General features: G+C 37.6%; 1 protein-coding gene across 1 annotated transcript in view; it reads left to right on the top strand.

Annotated features, from left to right (window-relative positions):
• The window catches only part of iqgap1 (IQ motif containing GTPase activating protein 1), a 47,168-nt gene that overhangs the window by 3,333 nt on the left and 24,196 nt on the right, over nt 1-19,639 (top strand). The window contains exon 2 of the mRNA XM_077229442.1: nt 11-113. Coding sequence (XP_077085557.1) covers nt 11-113 — 103 coding nt within the window. The remainder of the gene's footprint in view (nt 1-10; nt 114-19,639) is intronic.

The raw sequence follows: 19,639 nt of genomic DNA, 5'->3' as shown, positions 1-19,639 counted from the left end.
CTCATTTTAGCTGTCCTGGATGGCGTGGAGCGGCTCACTGCTGAGGAGATGGATGAGCGGCGTCAGCAGAACATGGCCTATGAATACCTGTGCCACTTGGAGGAGGCTAAACGGTAAGAGTCCAAATCTCCAATTCAGCCTCTCAGCAGTTGTGCTACTTCATGACGGTTAACAGTTACGGTTAAAATAGCTGCTTAGCTTTCAGTTGGTGGTTATTTAATGTCTCTGGGACGAATGCTTGTCACATGATTTTGGGTTTCTATCTGCATGTCTCAGCAAGACCTGGCTACTACAATGAATTTCTAAATAACTTAGACTCTCCATGAAGAGATGCCCCCCCCCCCCCCCCCCAAAAAAAAAAAAACACCCCTCCAAATTCCAAACCTGTATGACTTCCTTTTTTCTGTGCAACAATTGAAAAAGATTTGATGAGTATTTCAGCTGTTTTTGTCCACACAGTGAAAGCCATTGGGGGTTCAAAACTTCATTGAACCCTAAAGATGTTCATTTTATGTACAAAATAATGTGAAACATTCTTAAAAGTATCTTCTTTTGTGTAATGCAAAAGGAAGGTCAAACAGGTTTGCAAAGACATAAGGGTTAGAAAATAAGGACAGAATTAAAATTTTTGGGGGAATTGTCCTTTAAATTAAAACAGGTTTTCAAGGATTGTGTGGAAAGTGAGATCTTAGTGCATAATTCTACTGTTGAAAAGTTTGGGGTTGTATTTTACGCAAGTCTTCAGTGTCACATGATCCATTCTAATATGCTGATTTGCGACTCAAGAAACATTTCCTATTATTATTAATGTTGAATCGATATAAAATTTATTTGTAAACCATTATTAGCTTTTTTTTCAGGATTTTTTGATGAGAAGAAAGTTCAAAAGGGCAGCATTTATTTGAATTGGAAATCTTTTGTAATATTATGAAGTCTTTACTGCCAATTTTGATCAACTTAATGCATCTTTGCTGAATAAAAGTTAATTTCTTAATAAAAAAACCCTACTACTTTTTTGACATCAACCTTTTGAATGGTTTGGCACATTTGTACATTTTCATAGGTAGATTTGAGTAGTGCTTGCCTCAGGGTGTTGCTAATGAGTTGTAAGTGATTTTAAGCATGTTGTTGTGTGGTTAAGCATTCTAGATTATTTCTAGGTCCAGTTAGATGGCTTGGATAAGAAATGGCTCACCTCCATCAAACCACACATTTCGAGGTACCACAAAAGGTGTGTAATGAGGTACATGCCAAAGTAGAAGTTTATGTAAGTCTCTAATCAGCTGTATCTATATTTTTGGGATCTTTTGGAGATTATGGCCTTCAAATTATGGAGATTATTCATTACATACACAAAGACACATCAGTGGTGCAAGAGGAAGTGAGTCAGTCCCTGTTGATTTCAGTATCTCACTTTGTAACTGTGGCAACATGAGGTTGTCATAGAGACCGGTTCCGGTGTCTGCGTGTTTGAGGGAATGAGTGCGTGACATAGTGGGAGAGAAAGAAACTCCACTGTATATACATAAGTGGGCCGATAATGTTAAAAGAGTCAAAGTCATTTATACTGCTGTTTATACCCTCTTCAGGTGTCCTCATTTGTCCTGTTGTGGCATCCGAAATTTACAGTGCGCCTGCACTTTAATAAATCAACTAAAACTCCAAATTGTTGCTATTCTTGACGTCATCCATCAGGCTTTTGCCTGGAGGACGAGAGAAAGTTTCTTTCTCAGACCTTGTTGAGCTGACTGTATTTGCCCTCGGGCTTGATCTCTGGAATTCTTGGAGTTTGCAGCGAGTGTGACGTACGGCGATCTGCAGTATGATGAGAATTTTGCAGGTTTACATGCAGTGTCTGAAAGCAAAAGCTTGTGAATTTGTGTTCGTTTTTTAGAATACCGCTGTGCTCATTTCCAAACGAGCTTTTATCTTTGGTTTATTTCCATACCACAGATTACTTTAAAGCATGAAAGCCTGGTCTGTATGATGATTTGCTCAAGTGAATTGCATTTGTCTCTGAGCTATGTAATGCAAATTCTGTGCTTACTTTATCCATTCTTATTTCCATCTATGACTATCTAGGAACCACTGTCCCATTTCTTATTTTGCACTCTTGAGCACTCATTTGCTTCTAAACAGTTCTAGAATTGGTACTTTGGAAGAATAGCATAAGCATAACCCTTTTTGGTGTTAAATAGAACCCTTTTTAAAAGTTTCCATTAAGAACCATGCTTTGAAAGTGCTATTGATCCCTAATTATGTTATAAAGAACCTGTATGAGTTTCTTTGTTCTGTTGAACACAAAAGAAGATATTTTGAAGAATATAGGTAACCAGACAGTTGTTAATAAAGAACCCTAAACTGTAACACAAAGAACCATTTCAGCATTAAAGGATTCTTCAAGACAATGTGGTTCTAAGAGTGAATGATGTCTTCTGGAAATGTAAACAGTATGAGCTCAACAGAAGGAGACCTGCTGTAAAAATTGGTGTAAGCAAGGTCAAGAAGATGCATGAAGGTCAGGGCACAAGATCACAGTTCTGCATGTAGAGTTGCAGGCATTACCTTGTGGGGGGAGTCAGCCATTTTTGATTACCTAGGAGTTCAGATGCTTTTTTTTTTTCAGTAAAATTTTCCTCAAATGTTTTTCAAAACAATATGAAGGAGTACATTTCTAAGAATCTGGACAGATTTTTTCTTTCCTTTATCGTTGACACTCTTATTTGCAATTGACCTTACATCATTACTCAGCTGAAGTGCAAAGCATATTCTGACAGCTGAGCTGTGTCATGATGTGGTCTACTCTACTGGCAACTTGCCGTCTTTTTTGGAGTGTTATACAAACCTCTCATTTTGCCTGCTGTTAATTGTAGGTTTTTGTACTGTAAATGTTGAGAAGAGATTGATGCTGAGGATGCAGGGAAAGATAAGTGTGAGAGGATTGTGAGAATGTAGCCTGTGCTGTGTATGTCTCAACATGGTTGTATGGTTCACCGCTACTGTTACTGGCATTCACATTGGGATGTGTGAATATTTGGTTCAGCCCTTCAGAACTGGTCCTTTCTAAACGACACCCGCCCCTCTCATAACTTTGTGAAGGTGTAGCCTATGCCAGATTCCTCTGTTATGTTGCATAGTAGTATCTGTGTTATGCTAGTATCACGTCAGTAAAAAGAAGTTTGTTACATGCTTTTCTTTTATTCCTTGAAAAATATTTCGATCTCTTTTATAGCTATTAAAGCATCTTACAAGCTTAAATCAGTTCAGTGACAGGTCAGTTTTAGACCTTAAGCTGAAGGATGTCGCCTTTAGCTTTATATATACTCTTTAGAGCTCCTAGAATTCAAGGTATTTTCATCATCCATTTTTAGAAAAGAAGAGAAGTGTGAAACATTACACATTAATAAACTCAACTGTATATAGTGTTTAAAAAATGATTTCATTTACAAGTCATTTTTATTTATCATGTTGGGTATAGTTTCTTACAATTAAATTAGACTCGTGATTTAGGGTGTACTCACACACACTAGGCACATTTGGTTTGTACCGTGCCCTGGCTCGATTGTCCTCTTCTGGGGCGGTTCAGCAAACAGCGCCTGGGTACGGAGTAGGGCTGGGCGATATGGCCAAAAAATCATATCTCGGTATTTTTTGGTTAAGTGGCGATAATACAATATATATCTCGGTACTTTCTATGTTTTTCTATTTGGATAAAGAAAATGTATTTATTTAAAAAAAAATGTTATTTCACATCCTGCTCAGTGATATCCAAACAATGATGTTGAAGGATATGGAAACAAATAGGGAATGTAATGTAGGCTATGCAATATATTATGTGCGAAAAGGTGGTTAAAATCACATTACATTCTAACTTTGTAACATTACAAACTAAAAACAAAAATAATGCTTTTGTTTTTAAAAATGACTAAAGGCTAAACTAAAAATGAAAATAAAAACAAAAGCACAAAGTAATTATATTAGCCTGCATTTGATTACCCCATTATAATGGTCACTTTCATAAAAATATGCTTGTAGGTTTAAAATTCGACATATGGCACATTTATTGTCTCCAACAACAAATATTTTAGTAATATGTATTTTAGTCATAATTATTGCGCTACTGTTCTATTGTGCTCGTCTGTTTGGCGCGCATGCGCATGGCGGCGCTAATTCACGGAAGCTTGAATTTTAGCGGAGATTCATTTGCAGAAGCTCGTCCTCTCCTGACAGTGAAATGGACGCATTTGTTTGATTTGTTTGAACATTTACAGATGGAGAATATACCTGTGAAATGTAAGTTAACCACTGAGGAAAGCACTACGTCTCAAACGCATTAAACAGCGCCAGTATTTATCTTTCAGGAACTAACAGTAGGCTATCTGTCCGAGCATCTGACAGGGCAAGCTGCTTCAAACATGTTAACTATCTTACCAGTTATTTTGAAGCGCTTAATAAGCTTGTGTCATGTTTAGGACAAATTGTACTGTTCTTTCACTGCAGGAGCTCACTGTGTTCTCCACTATTTTTCAGATGTGCTCGTATCAAACTACTGTATCGATATAAACGGTATTGCCTCATTCCATATCGTGGGGAAAAAAAATATCGATATATTGTACAAACTCGATATACCGCCCAGCCCTAGTACGGAGCGATCACACTAGTCAAACGAACCAGAATTTGGGGGTCAAACATGCTCTGGCATGGTTCAGAATGCCTAGTGTGAGTACACCCTTAATGATATCAATTACTGCTTTATTCAGAAAAACAAGTAACTTCTGTTATTTGTGTTTTTTTCTTTTCTTTTTATTAGACTTTTCTATGTTTCTACTGCCCCCTTAATAAATAAAATTCTTACTTGGCGTGCACAAGGACCTGGAGGTGACTGTTGACTGATATAGAGTGGTGCAGGGATGATGTATTTTTGTAGGCCAAAACCCGGAAACGAGTTAGCAATTTAGCACTTCCAGTTCTGTCGTCCTAAAGTAAGTAGGGGCTTTGGAGGAACGTTTTCATTGTCCCTATAACTTTTGGCAGTAGTACGCTTTTTGGCGACTTTGCACCGCAGGAACTGGGAATGATTTTAGTTATAGTAATGCCTTTTAGGTGAACTATATAAGCTCTTAAGAGTAGAGTCTAACCTAGCACAATAGGAACTACTATTGATGTAAGTGTATGTTGATTGGCTGAACAAATGCCATTGTGTTCTTGTGTTCTTTTCTCAGCCTTGATGATATGTAGCATCTCTTAGCCCTCCTTTTTGCTCTTTCAGTCACATAACTTGTACGTCTACATTCCATCTGTTATCAAGAAACCCACGACACACAACACAGCTCCGATCACTGCGTCCTCCATCCTCAAGTTGTGGATGTTGTTGAATACCACGATTAAATGACATTGCTGTCGGGCGGCTTACATCACTTCAGAGTTCTTACTGGCGGTGTCAATGCAACCAAGAAAATGGTCCTAGGGGACAATTTAGTTATCGGGGACCCACTGTAGTGGCTATTTTCAAAACTTAGTTCCTATAACTACTCTGTGAGTCCCTATTGTGTTATTTTTTTCGGTTTTTGATTAAATGCTTGAAATAAGGTCTGTGGTGAACACAAGCCCAATATATTTTCAATAATCAATCAATAATACCCTCTTGTGATTTAATTTTTAAAATTATTGAAGCCTTTACTTGTCTTGTAAAAGGAAATTGCTAGTAAGTGGCTAAATGGGACTATACGACATTAAAGGAGAACTCTGGTCAATTTCAACATTGAGCTCATTTTTTTGTAAATTTGGAGTGCTGTCAGTACAGAGAACAACGATTGAAATCGGTGTTGCCTACACTGTGTTATCCTCTTTTTAAAATTTGCACCCTGTTGACTTAAATGGGGCAAGTTTTAAACCTGCTTTTAGCCTCTTAACATCCTTGATGTGTCATTACAAGTGCAGAGCCATGTGAGTGATTTTATTCAGAGTGAATCACAAAAGATATGAATAAAAGTGATGTTAATTCAGTCAGCTCACATACCTGTATTTACTTCCTGTTTTCGGTCGAAGTCCACAGTTGTCGAGTGCGTGCGTGCGATCATTGCTAACTAAGCAACAGTGTAGACTCAGACTGTCCGCTCTCAGCCGATGACGGTGCTGTGTGGTGTTCTGAGAATATCATATATAATATAATGTAATAACATATAAAAATATATATTACCAATGATCGCGCGTGCGCACTCGACAATCGACTACTGTGGACTTCGACCGAAAACAGGAAGTAAATACAGGTATGTGAGCTGGCTGAATTAACAACACTTTTATTCATATCTTTCACATCTACTGCAGTCAGTTTCACCATGTTCAATCAGAATAAAATCACTCACATGGCTGTGCACTTGTAATGACACATCAAGGATGTTAAGAGGCTAAAAGCAGGTTTAAAACTTGCCCCATTTAAGTCAACAGGCACACAGGCTTCTTCCCGGCAGTCAAAGCAGCGTTACATCGCGAAAGTGTGGGCTTGTCGGAAGAGCGTGAGTGTTTAGGGTGCCATTTGGGACTGGGCCATAGTCTTCTGGGTTTTGACATCATTCCTCTATTGCAAACCAGACACATCTTTCTGTACTCACATGCTCAAGTTCAAGGTGGAAATCCGAAAAAGTGAATCTAATCACCATACATGTTCACTTCAAGAATGACACCACCACAACTGATCTTATCACTAGCACTCCTTGCAAACATGCGAGTTATGCAGACGCATAATCAACAAGTTGTCTTATCAGCAAGGCATATTGATATAATCTTTTCATATCAGACCAATACATTACATTAAGCTTTTATCGGCCTATTCCGATGACATTTCAATAATATTGTGCATTTCTAACGTTAAACTTTTATCAACTTTGTCACATTGCTGGAAATGCCCACATCACGCCACAGGTGCTGTTCCTCACGTCTCCAGAAATCGGCAGCTTTCCTTGAAAGGAAGGGATTTCAGAATTCACTTTTGGGCAGATCACTGCCAGTGTGAATGGCATTTAGGCTGCTCTCTGTGCTTCTTAAACTACCACCACAAAATATTGAGAACTGAATAGGTTGGAAAATAGCTATTTTCCACAATTTTTTTCTTCACAAGTGGTCAAATTAAAGCACACTGAGAAAGGTTAGGTTTAATGATAGTTTGCTTGTCTGTCCAAATGTTTTTTTAAATTCACTTATAAAAACAGTGACCTGTTCCTCTTATTACAAAAAAAAAACACTTTCATGCAATTTCCTGTTGAGCTATAGGCGGTTTTAAATATGCTCTCAGAGTGAGGTAGAGAAACCCTGGCTGTCTTTAGGGAATACAGCTGTAATAATTGTAACAGTACAGAGGATGTGGGGAACTGTGCAATACGCTGCCCATTGTTTGCATCTTTTTAAAAATATTTAAACACAATGCAACTTAAAGTTGACATGAAATGAAAATTTAATCTATTTTTTAAATGCGTCTTATTGTGTCAATCTTATTGTGAACTTTTCATCCGTGCATGCATATGTTTTATTTTTTGACCACATAAATCAACATCTAACTAGATCCAGTGAAAATGACAGGCTTCTCTATATGCTCAATCATTTAGTTAGCTGAAACCCCACTCAGGGTGTACGTATTTGTTGCTACTTACATTTCATTTAGTTTAAGGAATCCTGATCCAAAATGATTCTTAGTGCATTTCTGCTTTTCTGTAGAAATGTAGGGTCAATCTTCAGTGTTTAAACTGCTGGTAATTACCTGTAAATCACCAGGCAATGGTGGCGAGGGGTTAAATGCCAGCAGTGGATGGAAAGAGAATGAATGCTTTTGGTGTCAGGGAGGGGAACCAATACACTTCACAACTGCAGAATACCAAATACTGCAGAACTTCTGCTACGTTATAGAATTATAATTATACAGAAGCATGAGGTCATTGTTCATTATGTGATTTGGTTTAGTATGGCTCTCACACATTAGACAGCCTCTCCCTTGTTTGGACAGGAAAGAGTCCACACCCCTGTGTTTGTCCGCTCCACCCTTCATTACCCACTGCTTTTTTCCCCTCAAGGCCTTCACAGGTGCTCTTCCCAGGAAAAATGGCAGCGTCTATGAAGGTAAAATGATGACATAAAGAATCGCATGCACAGGGTAAGATTTGTGAAAGTGTACATAAGATTGCAAGCGTAAATTAAATTTGCATGTGCAAGAGAAGATTTGTTAAGGTGTAAATCGCAATTCAAGAAAACGTTTTCGCTTGTAAATTGCTGTTCACAGGCTTGCAGTGCTTTTGGCCGCATTTGTGCGCAAAAACCGTGCCAAAAGTATAAGCGTGGAAAAATGAAAGTCTGAAGAATACAGATCTTCTTTATTTTGCATTAGCATGAAGCTGCAGCTTCAAAATACATGAATTACACTTACGAATAACAGTTAAATGCTGCAAATATTTTTTTCTTACACTTGAATTGCGATTTACACCTTTACAAATCTTCTCTTGCACATGCAAATTTAATTTACGCTTGCAATCTTATGTACACTTTCACAAATCTTACCCTGCGCATGCGATTCTTTACGTCATCATTTTACCTTCATAAGCGTCCACTTGGCTCTGGCTTCAAGAAATGAGCCTTAGTCAGTGTTTTTATGATGACTGTTTGACCTGACAATCTGAAGTTATTTTAGTTTATTTATTTGATACATATTTGGTTTAGACTTCTTCTAAGAGTTTCTTTATCCGACATTTTCTGTGAGAATATGTGGGGGTGAGATTATTTGTCCTCCGTCAATGACTTTTTCTCTAGAAACAGAAATACTGTACAGGGTCTCTTGACCCCTGGGTCACAGCTGTGATACCAATGAAAGCAGCACACACTAAGTCCATTGTCACACACTAAAGTGAGGAAGGGGAGACTGTTCGTTTTAAAACCACAGACCCATTTTGATGCCTAAGCTTGTCTGTAATGTTTGAGAAATTGGAGATGTTGGCTGCAAGGTCCATTTCCTCTACTCCAAATGCTTATGGTGGCCCTAAAAAGGGCATATAAGGACACTTAAGCACTTAAAACAATTAAATGTCATTGCATTAGATAACTAAAATAAGTGATCCTTGCATTTATATTTTAGGGAAATGTAGTACAATCAATTTTCAAGCATAATATTTAATAAAAAGAAGTTCGATTGGATCTTACAAATAATGTTCAAAATGAAGACAAATGTATGTGGAATTTATGGTCATCAAGTTTAAGTGAATCATGTTTAAGGGTGGGTGATTATGACATTTTATGTCATCATATGAGTAATTTCTTGTTTATTTACCATTTTGTTTTTTTTTAAAACTTATTATTAAAATAAGTTTAAAGATGCAAATTACAAGCAACAGGGCAAATACAATAATACTAAGAAAGATACAAATTAAATAAATTCTGTGTTCTTGAATGCTATGACATAAGTTTGCCTGCATTTGACCATTCAAGTGCAAAAAGCCTTAAAAAAGAGAACGTAATTCAGAATCAGGTTTGAGAGAGACTTCCTGTACATGTACTTGGGTGTGTTTCAGACAGACAGCATGAGTATTTCATTGACTATTTTTTCACTGTGGCATACTGTGCTTAATAACTTTTGTTTTTTTATTTGTTGGAAAATGTGTTGCATTATTTATTTGTAGATATTTGATCCAAATACCTCTTTGGACCAGATGTATGCAATAGAGTGCAACAGTTCTGTCCACCTTTTCAGCTGCGTTGGTTCCGAAATAATTTTTTCCATTCATTTCTCCCATAGGGGTTTAAAAAAAAGTCTTGGTTAAAGAGTTATAAGTCGTGAACCAAGACAATCAGCTATGAGGTGAATCACACCGCTATAAACTTTGATTTGAAGACAAACATTTTTTGAAAATCCAACAAAAATACAAAGGTACAAGATAGCTTAAGTGAGGGAAAGAACTACAATCCCATGAAGCACTGTGAACCGCATAATCATAATGGAGAAATATAAAACTACTCTTTTACAAATGTTTGCACATTTACAAATGTTTATTTTTTTTATTTTTATTTAAGCTATTTTAGTGCATGTTATTTTCTTTCTACTCTCTGATTGGTGTAATTTTCTCTGTAGCATCATGGGTAATGTAGTTTTTTCACCGGGAATTCCGCGGTAAACACAATTATTTAAAAAAATTAACTGAAACAATACGGTGTCTGGGTTTGCAATCTCAAACAAAAAAATGTCTGGGTTTGCAATCTCGTTGCTCACAGTAGGTCTGTCTTTAAAGGTTTGTAAGGTATTATTCAAAAGCATTTTTCGTAAGGAGAAAATTAATGGAGTTTTTACTTCCCAAAACCCGACTGTTGCACTCTATATTAGTGAAAATATAAAATACAAATACAAATTCAGATTTTTTTTACAAGCAACTTTGCAGATTCCGATACTGGTTGCTGATTTTTTTTTAAAACAAATTTATTTGTTGTTTATTTGCTCTATAACAGGCAAACTGGCCTTAAACAAAAATATCTGTAGCCATTTAGAGGTAACCACTTTGTTTTAATCACGACCCAAACAAAGATGCTATATACACGTAGCATGAGCAGTTTTTTTAAAATTTAAATTAGATATAATTGTATAACTCCAAGATTTAAAACAGAAGCAAAAACAGAATAGTCTTCAGATTTGTGAAAATATGCCAACTTGCATAAGACATCTGCACAAAACAAAAACAGCAGAAATACAGAATGCAAATTCACTCTCTGACACTGACAGTAGGTGGCGCTTATGGAACAGCAGAAATATAGCGTTCCCTCAGTTACCGTTGTACACAAAACAGCTATATAGCGTGTCCTCTGTTACCGTTGTACACAAAGCAGTGCTGCACTTATAAACAGGCATTGCACAGAGGTAAGAGAAAAGAAAATAAATTTTTCTGAAGACAGTTGATTCCCTTCAGCGGTATGCATTGCGAACAGTAAGCTTGTGGTGCCTTGTTTAGTATTTTCTCTATTGGTGTGTCGGTGTACTGGCCGGTTGACCTGTGCATCTCTACTATATATGTATGATGGTTCAACAGTGTTGTTAAAAGGAATTGTTCAACAGGAATGTTAAAAGATAAAGTACTACTTACTGAAATCCGTATCATGTCCCATGTAATCGCTCAGTTAGCGTTTTAACCGCGGAAAGACGTCGTTAAAAAAGCTTGTGAATCAGGGGTGCCCAATCCTGTTCCTGGAGATCTAACATTACCTTCCTGCATAGTTCAGCTCCAACCCTGATCAAACACAACTGTAGCAGCTAATTAAGATCTTCTGGGGCACTAGATAATTAGGTGTGTTGGATCAGGGTTGGATCTGAACTCATCAGTTAACTTGGGTAGATCTCCTGGAATGTTGTAAATAATTTGTCACGTAATGTTACATCAACCCTTAAAGCCATTCAATGAACACAAACTTGTTTGGTAGCTAGAAAAATAAACTCTAGAGAGGAGCATTTTGCTAAATATATGCGCTGTATTGCATATTCATTGTATTTTTACTTCAATCAATACTCATTTTCTGCAGAATAGATACACTATACCAGTTGCGCTTTCTCGCTCTCTCATCTCTCCAAAAGCAAGTCACACACAATCCAGTCTGCCCTCACTCATTCGTTTCTTTTGCTCCGGATGAATATTGTTGCTTTTACAGGGTTTGGATTACGGCGGGGGATTGCGCGTATTGTGTCAGAGGTGATGCAGGTTATAAAGCTTCTTCTCATTATGCAAGTGCATGTTATAATTTCAAGAGAATACAAATATTTAGAGATTACTGTACTATTTGCTGAAAATAATGCTGTGCGAACCATTTATGTTAAATATGGTCTTATATCGTCTGGAATTTTGAGTCTGGAAAAGTATGGAATTTTGAAATGGAAAACGTGTAGGAAGTAAGCCTGAGTTGAAGATTTGGCAAACAAGAAGCAGTTAGGTGTGTTTCAGGGTGAGTGAGTTTCAGACAGCAGCTTCCTGTTGAGAGGTGATTCAGCTCAGTCTGTTGCTGGGTCTAATTTCGAAGGCTGCATCCTCCGTAGTTCGCATTTGTCGGCTGCACATCATTGAGGCTGATTCATTTCAGTAAACTAACCCCCACATTCCAAAGTCATTGAGAAATTACAACAATTTATGCTTCACTAGGAATAACAGGCAATTTGATTTATAATACCTTTATGATGTATGCGGCTGACTAATGCGAGGCCGCAGCCTTCGAAATGAGACTGCTTGTGCCGCGTGTCTGTGGCACCTGATCATGGAGGTCGTCCTGCACTGAATTCCTCCTCTGCAGCTGAGCATGTAATGGAGCATTTGGCTACTGCACGCTGTAAAATGCTCTCCTTCTCGTTCCAGGGCTTTTCCTGTCATTATCTTTCTGCCATAATCCAATCTTTTTGATGCATTTTTAATGCTTGTATGAGACAAAATGTAGTTCTTTAGTTTTGCTGTCACAATGAACTGCTGCTGGGTAAAAGGTGTGTCTGTGCCTTTCTCAGATATTAGTCATATATTTCAATATGGTCAGATAAGTTTCACCACTGATTTGCCTGTTCTCTGCCCATCTGAACTGGTCCAGACAAAGGTGTACATCTGGTTGTTTCATGGTGCACTCTGCTTATAGTGAGAAAAATATTTGAGACCAAATTTTCCTGGTCTTGTCTTAGTCAAAATAATAAACGCATGACAAATGAAATGGTCATAATTTACTCGCACTTATGTCGTTCTAGATCCATAGATCCATAAGACTTTGGTTAATCTTCGAAACCAACACAAGTTAATTTTATAGGATCGCTTTTTTTGCGCTTCATTTCAATAGGATAATATCGAGACCTGACAGGACGAAGTGGGAGAGATATAGCCCTTCATTTAATGTCCAGGGAAACAAAACTTAAAAGATCCCAAAAAGTGATAAAGACGTCATTATCATTATAAAAGACTGGGATGAAGTTTAATCGAAGTCTTGTGAAGAGATGCAAGCACTTTATATAACGAATAGATTCAATTTATACCATGATCGACACGCATACATGCACGTATGGCACTCATGTACTCTCATTGTTTTTTTTTTGTGCATCATACACTCACAAAAAACGATGAGGTTTACTCTAGCGCATTACACGCACAAGCTTCTGTTTTTACTGTACAGTATGTAATGTGCTGTCTGTATGCATGCATGCATGCAAGTAAGTATGTTTACATGTGAAATAAAAGCTTAAATTAAATCTGTTCATCATGTAAAAGCGATCATGTCACTTCTCAAGACTTTGATTAAACTACTTGGTTCATATGGATTTATTTTACGAAGCCTTTAGTTTATAACCTTTTGGAAATTAAGTTTTGGTTACCTGGACTTTCAATGGAGGGACAAAAAACTTTAAGGAATCATTAAAAATCTCTTAATTTGTGTTTCAAATACGAATGAAAGTCTTATGGGTTTGGAATGAGTAAATGATGAGAGAATTTTCATTTTGGTTGAATATGTAAGGGATAATTCACGGCTAGCCATGCATTAAAGGATTTTAATGCACGACGTAGAGGCGAAGAACCACCGACGCGAACTGGAGGCTAGCCGTGGATTATCACGCTTATACCACGGTTATTTGCCAAGTTAAAAATAAGTTAAAGCTGTAAATGATGTTTACAGTGTCATTTTTACATGTCTGTTAAAAAATTACAGTTATTTTCTTAAGTTACGGCTCCTTAGTTCTAGCACTCCGTGTGCTTTAAATAAAGTAGAGCCATCGGATTGCTTTTATTTGAATGAATTATCGCATTTAATTAAATTCATTATTAAAAGAGAGAGACAAAGAACTGAAAGAGTCCCAATTGCCAAGGTAGTTGAGCCCCATCGGCTCCCTGGTGAACCACATTTCGGTGCTCTCGAGTTTGCACAGAGGGATGCGTCTCGGATGCAAATAGAACGCTCCTGCATTTTCTGGACACTTTGACAGATATTTTTTAAAGCTGTCCACGGGACAAAGTGGGTCGCCGGGGCTCGCAAACATAAATCCTCGTAAATTTTCCCTATCCGATGTGGTGGGATCCTTGTGGTTTTTTGTCTCTGGGTTATGCTCCAGGGTTAGGTACTCTTTCCCATTCTCGTCTTGCTGGAGAACGAAAGACTCTTTTGATAGGTTACGGTTTCCTTCTCTTCCCCTCCGTGCAAAACACAGCTGTATGTCAAACCAAACTTTTCTTACAAGTCCTGTGGGTGTGCAGTGGGAGAGTGCAGGTGCTTCAGTACTCAGTAATACGCGGATGATGAACGCTTTTCCATTTTTCCTGTAGCGCTTTAAAACTGATTTAAAGATGGCATTGCTTGACTTGAAGTCTTTATCACTTATAATGTTGTATTTTGTAATGTGACGGTTTATACCTGCTCTGAGACACATCAAACTTGCAACACTGTATTCGCGTCCAGCGGTAGAACAGAGGCATAAAACTCCCGCAATGTCTCATTTAAAAGAGAAGCAGAGTAGGTCTCGAAATCACAATTTTTCTGTCTTTGGCGCAAAAAGTCACTGAAAGTGTTAACTGCCCATTTAGTTGTCTTTTTCGTATTGACCTCATCTTTGTCGTCTTCGATCTTATCTAGCTCTGTCGGTGTTAATTCTTTGTGCCGCTTTTTGACATTCAACGTGTTTTCCAAGTCTTCTATTTCGTCTTGTGCCTGGGCCCATTTTTCAAAATTGCCATATTCACCATACAAATTAAACGATATGCAAAAATCATCCATTTAGCCTACCTGAATAAACGTTTTCATATGTGTCTCTCACTCTGTTTGCAAGTGTAACGTGTTACTATGGTTACCAATGATTATAGTAGCGGATTAATTTCGAACTGTAATCAAACTGACTGGAACTACCTGTGCATTAAACGGTTTTACTGTACACCTTCCAGCCAATCAGAATCGAGTATTTAAACAGCCCGTGGTATAAGTCTTTAATATCTAAATATCTAAAGGTGAGGATACACAGGGCAACTTTTTGAGCAATTTTGCTTGGGCACTTTCTCATTGAAAATGTGCAATAAATTTCTCTCTGGATAATTTAGATCGGTTGTGGGCTCTGTGTCTCATCTGGTTGCCCGTTGACGGCAACATTGCCCAGCAACATTGCCCAAAAAGTTGCCCTGTGTATCATAACCTTAAGGGAACTTTTAACCCTTTAAAGGATTGTGTAAGTTTCTTTATAACTGAGAAAAAATATTTTATGTAAATAAAAATAATTTATGTATATTTTATGATTTTTAAAACATTTTTTTTTACATCATACAGATTTTGTAGGGGGAACTTATGAGCAGACTTGTAACTGCCTGTAAACTCAAATGCTGGAGCAGTGGCGTTAAGGACTCCCTAAAGGCTCCTGAATCCTCCCCCTCATTCAGTGCTGTGCTTTGATTGGTGAAGTAACTGTCTAGGACTTTGCCTTTTGAAGTTTTTTTTTATGTGTGAGGAAGTGACTGTTTGTGGTCTGCAGCTGTGAGGCGGCTCAAGAACCAAAGGGGTAAAAATAAAAGTGCAGTTAATGCATTAAGAATCGTTGAGTCAAATTCAAAAGGATGTTTACTGATAACACATCTACTGATAAGTGATTAACAGTTATTGATGTGTATTTATCCTTTTTTCACCATTTATGTTGTTTTCCCCATTCTTATGTTGTTGTTTTTTTTTTTACCTAAAACATTTAGGCTACTTTACTATTTCTGGCCATTCCTCTCTCTTTCTTAGATTTGGATGTAACATTTTTTTTTTGGTGGTTTGTTTTTTGTGGCTGTGCCTTTAAGACTCCTATATAATGCCCTTTTCTCATATGACATGTGGAACACAGCTTACTGATGGGTTACAGATGTTGTCTTATTCAATATTCAGTTGTTTTTAACTACCCCATCCTTTAATAACAGTCTCTTTGCAAAGTAGGGGTGTAACGGTTCAAATTTCTCATGGTTTGGTTTGTATCATGGGTTTAGGGATCACAGTTTCGGTACGGTTCAGTATGTGTTAGGTTCAGGGGAAAAACAAATAAAAATAAAGAAAATAAGAACAAATAATACAAGAAATAGCACAAATAAAGACTATAGAGCAAAGATACAAATAAAATAAACAGTGCTTTTCATGCTTTTCAGGTAGATCTAACTGTAGTTTTCAGGTACAGAAATTAATAATGTCGTTTCATGTCATTTTCATGAAAATGTGGAGAGAAAATGTTACATTTTCTGACTTCATAGATCTAAATATGTTCTTTTTGGACTGGAGAGGACGATTTCCGTTCTTAGTCACAGTAATGTTTCATAGTACTTCTAGGGCTGGGTAATATAGGTAAAAATGTATATCTCAATATTTTTTCCAAATTTTTATGATATTGGATATGTATAGATATTTTAGTATTTGCTCTTGATAAATGTAAAAAGGTGATATTCCCCCTCCCAAGTGAAAAATTTAGAACATCTAATGTTACAAAGTACAAGTTGTTTACTGCAAAATCAAGAGTTAAAAAATAATAATTTAGACAGTGACCGCTTACTGCTGTTTACTAAGTCAACACAAAAGGAATATTTTAAAATATTTAAAAATAGGAGAGCGTTTGAAGCAGATCCATATCAGCTAGTCGTGAAATGGATAAAGGGAAGTGAATTTGGCTTACTCTGACTGAACTTTTAAAATAATCACAATATTCCCTAATCTTAATATAGTTAGGAAAATGATCGCAGTAATATCACTAATATTTATTGTATTATGTAATATTAATATTACATAATATTATGTAATATATTCAATGTAATATTCATCTGAGTCCAGGGGTGTCGTTGAGGGCCACTGTCCTGCAGAGTTTAGCTCCAACTAGCCTCAACATGCCTGTCTGCAAAAAATTCTAGTAGCCTATGCCTAGTAAGACCTCCAGTAGCTGGTTCAGTTGTGTTTAATTGGGAGCTGAACTCTCGGGGGAATGGACAACCCTGATCTAGCCCTAGTTAAAACTTGAATTTCAAAAGATCAAGGAAAATATGAAGGCAAGTTGATTCAATGTTCTCACGGTATGACCCCTTAAATATTTTTTCTTGGAGTTACAAAACCGGAGGGGGAAGCCTTTGTGTGTCTGCCTTGGGAGCTCACTCTCATCTCTTCTCTTCCTATTGGAATGACCTGTGAACTGTGTGCAGCTTTAGTCTTCCTGTGTCACTGAAAGGAAGTCCATTGTTGTAGATACTGTTACACTTTCTCAGCTACAGTCTCAGTTTTTATTGGATTCAATTTGAAATGTCTCCATATTGTATGTTATAATTCATGAATAGTGTAATTTCTGTTAATGAAAGAATTTTTTGCAATTTTTCTGTGGTTTCATTCTCTCGACCCATTAAAAGCACCGACGTGTGTGTGCGTGCACAAGTGCAGGTCTCATGAAGAACCATTGCAGTTTTTCAGATGAGAGAGGGAATGAAAGGAGGGTTGTTGTGCTGCTGCTATGAATGTGTGTCCTGTGTGGACATTCACAGATTATTTAGAGAGCCTTTCTGTTGCTGCAGTTCATGCAGTGCAATAATGATACCCATTTTCACTTTTTTGGAATAGATCACACCAAAATACACATGTGGCAATAGTGTCACCATTGGCCAATTTGAACAATTTCTTGGTTTACCGGGCAGCTTTTGATATACTATAAAAGTATATCAAAAATTATTTGATTTGATTGGCCATCTAAATTATTTTAACATTGACAAGCGCTAATACTGCTGTGCTGAGGCAGACCAGCAGTTGGGGCCATTTCTAATTATTGGGGGAGACTTGTCCCCCTAAGTAGCTGCTTTTCAGAAGTTATCTCAAACACTCGCTGCTGTCTGAAAGTGAGGTTTGAGCTAAAATGGTTTTAAAAGTCTTTAATGCTGATGGTAGCTGGTATATGAAATCATCCGGCGCTGCCGTCTCGACTCAGGTAAACTCTGCCTCTGTTCGTAACCACTCCTCAAGCCCGAGTTGGCCCGCTTTGGACCAAGATAGTCGGCAGGCCAAAAAACCCTGGCCGTTGGCCTAGAGGAAGTCCCAACGAGGCCCGATCAAACCCCGGAAGTGACAGTGGAAATGCGACTGGCTCTTGCACACACTAGCATGACCGCTTTGGGTCCGACAGTGGAAACACGCCTAGTGTCTATGGTGGGCCTACAGCCCAGCCACAAAGACACTTCCACTACATTTAAGATTGTGTTGTTTTTAATTGCATTTGGTGCAATTAAAAACTAAGACCGACCAGTTTTAGATAATATTTACATAATTGCAAATCAAACTATAAATGAGATGTTTGTAGTGTAAATCCTTTCTTTTTTACACAGAAAATTTATGACTCTTTGTAAACTGAACTTTTCTTGGATCATCCGCTAAGGCTGCTGGCATCCAGTGCAATTTTGAAATTGAGAACACAATAAATTCAGCGCAATCACTGCTCTGTTTTTTGAAGCTTGAAATGGAAAGTGTTCCGCAGTCTTCCATCTCATCAGCCGACGATGAGCACTGGGTGTCTTTGAACAAGGGAGATGAAGTGATTGAATGGGAAGATTTCACGACTGACGAAATTTGGGATGAGGATGTTGACTGGAGTACATTGGGATGATGGCTGGAAGAAGACCGTTGACAGTCAGAGCCAGTCAGATGTCATGTGCCCACTTCCTAAGTTCTCCTGTAATAGCGAAGCCTTCTGTGAATGCTGGGACGAGTGGGGTGACGTATTCTGCTGGCTCCTTCAACAAGCAGGAAAGCAGGTCAAAGGAAAGCGAGAATGCAGTGGAGACCCCATGAACATTAATAAACTGCAGGCAAAGATGGATAGCGCATGTTTCCTTTTCCACCTCTAATGTCCAACAGAGCACCTTTGAACGCTGGGACATGTGGGATGTTCTGCTGGCTCCTTCAATGACAAGCTGGAAAGCAGGAAAATGGATGGAAAGAAGGCAGTGGAGAGCTCATGTACATTAATGAAACTGCAGGGAAAGATAGATTGAGGAGCCAGCAGCATAAATGTCATCCCACTCATCCCAGCATTCAAAGGTGGCTTTGACATTCTGGTGGACATTAGGGGTGGCAAAGGAAACATGCGACATTTTGGTCATTTCTAATTATTGGGGGGAACTTGTCTTTGGTAACATCCCATTTGTTATCATGGCCACTTAAAATACCGAAAATAATTTAATATAGCTTATACAAATTGTATACCCCTGTACACAAAGCAGTGCTGCGCAACATTCTGTTTCTGATGCCCACAAGTTAATGACAGGAAGTCAAACAGTATTTGGATGTTTTCAAATAGCCATTTAGATTTTTGTATTCACTGTAGGGCTGCTCGATTATGGAAAAAAACGATTGTTTTGGTCAGTATTGAAATCACGATTATGTAACACGATTATTTCACATGACTTTGGGAACGTGTTGTATTTATTAAGATTTATTTCAACAATTCTTAAAAAATCTAAATTTGAACATTTATGGTACTTTAACTATTAAAATAAATAATGTAACAGATAATACTTCAATACGCATTTAATAATTCCCGCAGGTATACCACTTATAATGCGGGAAATTCCCCCGCAAACATTGATTCACTTTAGCATGTAGATTGTATGTGTAGCCTAAATTATTCCACACATTT

This window comes from Siphateles boraxobius, unplaced genomic scaffold (genome assembly GCF_051911475.1).
Source record: "Siphateles boraxobius isolate OS27281-9 unplaced genomic scaffold, OSU_SipBor_1 130, whole genome shotgun sequence".
Classification (NCBI taxonomy): Eukaryota; Metazoa; Chordata; class Actinopteri; order Cypriniformes; family Leuciscidae; genus Siphateles; species Siphateles boraxobius.
This window is presented reverse-complemented; position numbering and strand designations above follow the sequence as displayed.